The following is a 7,132-nucleotide window of genomic DNA, read 5'->3' as shown; positions in this document are numbered from 1 at the left end:
CATCGTGCGGTTTTCCTGTCAGCTCACGTGTTTACGTCTCAGGCTGAGCTCTGAATACCAGGCTCCCCGGTTCCCCCCAGGAGAGCCTAGGTCCCCTCCCAGGCCAGAAGGCTCCTGAAAGCTGTGGCTCCCAGGGCTCGGCGAGTCCAGCACAGGGAAGCAGCAAGGCCAAGTGTGTTCAGGCCAGAGCAGCTCTGGCCTTCCTGGGGGTGGGGCCCCCACTTTGGAGAGCAGAGGGGCAGAGGCTGGAGACCAGACAGTTCCCTCCCGCCAGGCTCTTAGGTGGTCAGTGGACAGTCCTGTCCTGGGGCGCACCTGTGTCCTCCCTGCAGGGCTCTGTCACTACAAGGTCTGCTGGTGCCCATTTCACAGAAGCTGAGACTGAGGCCCAGGCAGCTCCCTCCCCCCAATGCGCATCCCTCTCTCTTAGGCCCTGTTCTTCCTCCTTCTGGGAGCTGCCCACTGCACCCTGGCCATGCTCTCCTGCAAAGAGGAGGAGTACCCGGTGGGGGCCCAGTGCTGCCCCAAGTGCCTCCCAGGTGGGTGCAGCCCTGCAGGGACCCTCTGTGGGGGATGCCAGGGCCAGGGTTGTGGGCAGGGGCAGAAATTACAGCCACTTCCCTGGGCCCCAGCCCCTCTATTCCTGGGACCCCCATCATGGGAGGCCTGGAGCCCCTGGGTCACAGAAGGGCAGCCCCCTGCAGCTTTCACTTCCCACTCTGCTCACTGTCCAGGGGTCGTGGGCTGGGGGTAGAAACCCATTATGGCCAGAGACTGGGTCCCAGGAGGCCCCACATTCTTCTAGAAAGTTCTCCTTTCCCCCAAAGATGGCTCACTGTGGCCCCGAGAAGAGTCAGTCCCTGTGGGGGTTCTCACGGCTGCCTGGGCTCCCGCGGGTGCCCCCTGTTCTGAGTGTGTGCACCCTCTGGGCTGCAGGTTACCGGGTGCAGGAGGACTGTGGGGAGTTTAAGGACACACTGTGTGCACCCTGCACTCGGGGCACCTACACTGCCCATCTCAATCACCTGGACGAGTGTCTGCCGTGCCATGTCTGTGACCCAGGTGAGAACACTGAGCCCAACCCCGACCCTGCTGAGCCCCAAATCCCACCTTCCCAGCATGCGCATGACTGCAGGACCTCAGGCTGCCAGGGCCAGGACTCCCCCTCCTCCCAGGGGTGTTCCCTGCCAGAGATCCCTCAAGGGAGCCTCGGGCCTGTGGCCACACCTGCCTCTCCCCAGAGGGGCCTGTGCCCCTGCCCCCATCACCCCATCACCCGGGCCCTCCAGACCTTGGAGACCTATCCCCTAATAGGGCACCCCAGCCTGGGACAAACCGCCAGCCCGTGGAACACCTCCACCTGCATTGCAGGCTCTAGGGCCCCCAACCCCCAACACCCACCCGAGGGCCCCTCCTCAGGCTGAGCACTGGACCCTGGGTCACCTTCTTACCCAACGCAGGTGGTCTGGCCTGGGGCACACCAGGAGGAGGAAGGCCGGGACCAAGCTGGAGGCCAGATGCTTGGGGGTTCAGTGAGGTTGGGGTGAGCCTTGTGCTGTAACCAAGATCCCCCAGGGAAGCCCTTGTCTTCATGGGCTGGGCTGGGGGGACAGTCGGCACCCAGGCTGTCCCTCGGGAGAACTACCCCCACCCCCACCCCCAGCTGAGGGGGCTCACCCTGTTTTGTGGCTGCCACTTGACTACCCCGGATGCAGGATGGGAACCTGTCTGAGGGGTGGGCGACATGGGGCTGGGGCTGTCCTCTCGGACTCACCCATAGCTGAATGGTCCACACTTGCTGTCGGGGCCCAGTCTCCTTGCGGGGAGGTCTCAGTCTCCCCAAGAGGCCTGGCCTTCTGTGGAGAAGACCTTCCACCATCCCCCGCTGAGCACTGGCCTTTCCCTGCCTGCTGGTGGTCACGTCCCTTGGACCTTCTTTGGGACTCACCCTCTGTGGCCAGCACCTGCCAGCAGTGCCTTTTGGCTGAGCCTGGGGTGCACCTGGCAGGGTCCCAGCTGGGAGCAGAGGTGGGCTGGGGTCAGCCACCCAGTGCTCTCCCCAGACCCCAAGTAGGAGCCCGGAGCCTGGGGGCGCTGTCCAACCCTCAGTTTGGTTTCCTCCTGTGACGGGGCCCTCACCACCACCCATGGCAGTCCTTGCTGTTCCTCTGAGCTCCTTCTCTGGGATCCCAGGCATGGGCCAGGTGACCAGGCAGAAGTGCTATAGTTGGCGGAACACCGTGTGTGGCTGCGACCAAGGCCACTTCTGTGTGCAAGAGGATGGGGACAGTTGTGCTGAGTGCAGGCCCCACAGTGCCTGCAGCTCGGGCCAGAGGGTGAAGGAGACAGGTGAGCCACAGCACCCTGTGCGGATACAGAGCCCAGAGCCCAGCCCCCAGCCTGAGGGGTGGGGACGCCCCGGTGGAGCCCTCTCCGAGACACTCTTGCTCCTCAGGCACCGAGTGGCAGGACACGGTGTGTGAAGACTGCCCTCCCGGCACCTTCTCTACAGGTGGGACCCAGGCGGTGTGCCAGCCCTGGACCAAGTAGGTGATCCAATGGATGGTCCCAGGAGGGGAACCTCAGGGCTCCCCTGGGAGCTAAGGGCCCTCCCCCAGCAGAGAGACTGTGGGCCCCACCCTGCTGCACCTGCTTAAATCCTGTGGCTCTCACACCACTGGTCACCTTAGCTAAGGACCCATGTCAGCACCTTCCTGATCCTGGAGCCCAGGGTGCTGTGCCAGGGACCCCACACCTGTGTTCCAGGGCGTCCCCAGGTGTCAGGGCTGAGGGGCTTCCCTGCCATTCTGGAGTCGGGGGGGGGCATAAAGGAGGCTGTCAAAGTGAGGCCCCCACTCCCCCTGCAGCAGGAACCCCCGAGTGCCGATCCCCAGGTTCCAGCTATGACCTGGCTGCTCAGAGTCTGTGGGGGAGGTTGGGGACCAGGTGTGACTGCCCCAGGGGAGGGGTCCAGGGGTCCTCTGTCTCCATCCTTGCCGCTCCCCCTTCTCCCCTCCTCAGATCTGTTCCTTTGTCTGTGGCTTTACTGGTCCATTGTCGACACCAGCTCTGTCTGCTCCCTCTGCCATCCCCTTTGCTGTCCCTCTCGTGTCCAGTGTCCCTGTTTCCCCTGGTTGTCCTGTCTCTTCCTCCCCCTGTCTTCCCGTAGCCGTGGGGCCTGGAGAGTCAGGCAGACCTGAGTTCACCCCCAGAGCCGCCCGCTCACTGGGCCCCACCCCAGGCAGCAGCCTCACCTCTGAGAGCCCAGCCGTGCAGGGGGCCCCTGGCCCTAGTGAGCATCAGCCCTTGGAGGTGCCCCTGCCTCCTGCCCCGGGTCCCCACCGCTCCTCTCCCCTAGGTGCCACGCCCTACTTCAGAAGGAAGCAAAGCCTGGGACCAACAGCACCGATGTCACATGCTCCTACCTAGTACCTGTTGTGGTCATCCTGGGCGTCTCTCTTCTGGGTTTATGTATATCTTACATCAGATTCAGAAGGACATGTGGTAAGCCACAGCCCCTGGTCCCATCAGGACTCAGGTCCCAGCTCTCATTCCAGACGCCCTCCCTGGCTCAGCCCCTCTCATTGCGGGGGGGAGGGTGGCATAGGGTGCCCAGGAGGGTGGGACTTCCTGTCTAAGGAGCCCTGTGCCACCAGGTGCCCACCCACCACCATACACCCCGAGCTCCCATCTGCCCTCAGCCGACAGAGAAGCACAGGGAGCCCTGAGACCGTCTCAGCAGGGGCGGGCCCAGTGTCCTTCCTTCCTTCCTGCCCTCACCACTGTCACCTGCACAGGGCGCTCTGTCTTCCTGGAGCCCCAGGGGTGGGGAGCAGGCACTGAGCCCAGAAAGGCACAGGGAGAGGGGGGCAGGCTCTAGGGCTGCTGGGGGAGTCAGACCTGTGTCCTCTCCCCATGAGATGCCAGGGCCTCCGACTCTGAGCAGCCCCAGATCCTGGGGCAGCTGCTCCTCTGGGAGGTGCTCACCCCTCTCCCTGGTCCAGGGTCAAACTGGGCTGAGTGGGGACAGGGTTTGGCAGCTGGCGAGGTGGCGGGGGTGCCCCATGTCTTTTCCCTCTCCTGGCCCCCGGGACAGGCCTGGCAAGGAGCCCCGTCCGCATGGGTCTTGTGCCTCTGAGAGGGTCAGTCCCTCTGGGAAGGTGCAGGGTGAGACGCAGGCCGCATGGGGCCCCCCAGCTGTGGGGCTGCTCCCTGACACGCGTGTCTCTGTTTTGCAGAATTTCCGGAAAGGAGATTATGTTTTGAGGTATTGTTGCCTTTCTGCACCCTGGTGGTGATGCTGCTGGGCTGGGTGGGGGGCCCCAGTTCCCTGTGGGTGCTGAGTCCCGTGTGTACAGGGTGCTAGCTTGGGAAGGGAGGCCACAGCTCCTGCCCTTGGGGGCCAGGCTGACCCTGAGCGTCTTAGGCCCGGGGGGAGCTGGGCACAGGGTCTTCATGCTGGGTCTCCCCCCCTGCAGTTCCCAAAACAGCAGGCAGAAAGGGCCCCTGAAGCCGTCCAGACCCTGCAGGTCTCTCGGGATCCGCCACACGTCACCGCCAGGGCCGTGGAGGAGACAGCATCTCTGTTCCCTGAGAGGGACCCTCCAGCTGATCAAAGGCAGCAGGAGGAGCACATCTGAGCCATGTCTGCTCTCCCTGCTGAAAGCTGCCAGGCCCCCGAGGACCGAATGTGGGGTCAGGGAAGCTGCTGGGGCCCATGCTGGACGGCTGAGCCTGCACCAGGCAGAGGAAGAGACCAGCTACTGCTCGGGGGGCTTTGGGGACCACACACGCCTCCCCATCAAGCTCCTGAGGTGCCCTGAGCCCTCCCCTCAGCCCTTGCTGACCCAGCACCATGAGTTCCCACCCACAGGACACCCTTGGCTCCCCACCCTCGGCCGCTCAGCTGCACGGTGGGCCCACAGGCCCTGCCTGGGGCTGGGGCCGGCCCCGTGGCCGAGAATGGGACAGTGTGTGAACATCCCTCTTGGAAGGGATTTACAAATTGGAGTTGTGTTCTGTTTCACTTTTCCAGTTTTCATTAAAAGCTGTTTTTCCCATGTGCTTTGTGGGTATGTCGGCCTCCAGTTCCTCCCGAGGATTCCAGAGCAGTGGCTGGCTGGGTGTGGTGAGCGCTTGGGGAGACTCTGAGCCGGCGAACAGGTTCCAGTTCTCATCTGCGCTTATCCACTGAGTTTCTTCTTGAGGAAGGGCATTGCATGCGAAGGAAGCACTGGCTCACTCCTTCATCCAGCCCTTCGTCATCCCTGCGCCGTTGATATCGCCATGGCCTCGTGGTTTCCTCCTCTACTCCCCTGGATCTCGCCCACTAATCTTTATTCTGCTGTTGGAAGTGCCCCAGGTTTTTGCAGCAGGAGTCACCATAAGCTGGCTCCTGGGTTCTCGTGACGCATCCCGAGGGTTGCATGGGCCTCTCGGTAATTTCTGGCCCAGCAGGATGAGCCCGGCACATTGGATTGCACCCTGCCCTAGTCCCAGGAACAGGCACTCCTCCAAACAGCCCTGGCTGCTTTTACGGAGAATGGTGTTTAGAAACCAACCTTAGTGGCCTGGGTGTGCTCACTGTCGCTGGGGTGTCCTTGCCTCTGGGACACTCTCTACACACACGTGCATCAGAGATGTCCACGTAGCCGAGACAGGCTTGTGAGCGCAGGTGTACTGAGGTACAGGTGAGCACCAGCTCCCTCCAGGAGGCTCCTTCCTGACAAGCCACCACATGCCAAATGGGGGCTGGCACTGCCACTGGGGGGCACTGAGCCGGAGAACCCACCTTCATCATTTCTCCTTGCCTCCCCCTTCCCCCCCCCCCATTCCCCCTATGTCTGAGCTCTGAGCATCTCCTTAGTGCCCCAGTTAATACCCTGGGTCTGTATATGTGTAAGGCAGGCCCCTGGTGGACCATGGGCTGCTGTAAAGCTGTTCTGAGCTGTTACACTCTGACGGGTGAGGTGCTCTCGAAGGCCACACAGTGACCATAATGTGCACCCTCCTGACTACAGAAATGATGCTTCTTGGCTGGAAAAGAGGAATCTCCATCTTGTTGCCCTGGGTCGTCACCCACACAGGTGAGCCCAACAGTGATCGGGGTCTGCCAGCCCTGAGAAGACTGGCATCTTGAAACAGTGCAGGGGGACTGACACCCGCGCCCTCTGGAAGGCCAAGAAAAATGTCTCCCACACTGTGAGGAAATGGGAGTTTCTGCTCCCAAAGGGGTTAAAGATTCGGCTGTGGCAGGGGAGGGGCCTGGGCAGCTCCACTTCACTCTATCGGCACAGTGGAGGGGTGCACCCCCCTCGCCAGACATACCATCCCCTCCAAGGGACGGGGACTTGTCCCCAAGGGCGTCATGCTCTGGTCAGATGGGCTGGGACTTGATGGCGACTCTCGGCTGCCCGACCCTGCAGCCTTCTAAGACGGGGAGGTACTGTGCTGGCTGGGGGGCTCTGGGCCAGTGGGAAAGTGATGTAAGTGGACTTGGACGTGACTCTCAGGTTGGAAGCTGGACAAGTGGGCCCTGTGGGGGCACTTTGGGGCCTATGCACATGGAGAGGGAAGTCAGGTGTCGAGTTGTGAGCTCTGTCCTTGGACATTAGGACCTGTCCCAATGCCCCGGTCCCCGGACCAGCCCTTCTCCAAGTGCTCTGGTTGTTTCCATGGAGGATGGTTTTAGAAGCCACCATGTGGGTCTGTGGCACCATTGTCACTGGGACGTCATTGCTTGGATTTCTCAGTTCACAGGGCAGGGAGTGGGGATCACACACCTCTTGATGGCTGTCTTGTGGGACAAACTGTGGACAGTTTTAGCACCAAATAATGGTCATGGATTAGAATCCATTGAGTAAAATGAGGGGTCATGAGGCCACCATGATGTAAACAAACTGGGAGAGGGTGAGGTCTTCCTACCCGGGCAGAGAGAGAGAGACTGCATCACCCCTGGGTGACCCCCGGACACTCACTGATCAGGAAGGTCATCAGTGGGTGAGCCTGGTGAGAAGCAGGGTGTATGCATACTCTCGAAGCCTCTCACCAACGTAAACTGCTTGTAGGTAAAGCACATGTATGTTTTACTTATCCTCAGGTCACATTCTTTAATCAAACCACACACATTACT

General features: G+C 61.6%; 1 protein-coding gene across 1 annotated transcript; it reads left to right on the top strand.

Moving 5' to 3' along the window:
- The first annotated feature begins 333 nt into the window (after positions 1-333).
- On the top strand, positions 334-2,613 carry LOC148092328 (tumor necrosis factor receptor superfamily member 14-like). The gene is made up of 4 exons (XM_087820753.1): positions 334-539; positions 937-1,062; positions 2,194-2,349; positions 2,456-2,613. The coding sequence occupies exons 1-4, from the start codon at positions 476-478 to the stop codon at positions 2,548-2,550; spliced, it is 441 nt and encodes a 146-aa protein (XP_087676879.1). The 5' UTR covers positions 334-475; the 3' UTR covers positions 2,551-2,613.
- Positions 2,614-7,132: the final 4,519 nt, after the last annotated feature.

This window comes from Miniopterus natalensis, chromosome 9 (genome assembly GCF_054644295.1).
Source record: "Miniopterus natalensis isolate mMinNat1 chromosome 9, mMinNat1.hap1, whole genome shotgun sequence".
Taxonomy (NCBI): Eukaryota; Metazoa; Chordata; class Mammalia; order Chiroptera; family Miniopteridae; genus Miniopterus; species Miniopterus natalensis.
Note: the sequence above shows the minus strand (reverse complement) of the source record. Positions and strands in the feature narration are given on the sequence as shown.

Excerpts from the sequence above, each read along its gene's own strand:
- LOC148092328 (XM_087820753.1), top strand. The coding sequence starts at position 476 with ATGCTCTCCTGCAAAGAGGAGGAGTACCCGGTGGGGGCCCAGTGCTGC. Across the intron at positions 1,063-2,193 it reads GTGCCATGTCTGTGACCCAG|GCATGGGCCAGGTGACCAGG; the intron begins GTGAGAACACTG and ends CTGGGATCCCAG. Across the intron at positions 2,350-2,455 it reads CCAGAGGGTGAAGGAGACAG|GCACCGAGTGGCAGGACACG; the intron begins GTGAGCCACAGC and ends CTTGCTCCTCAG.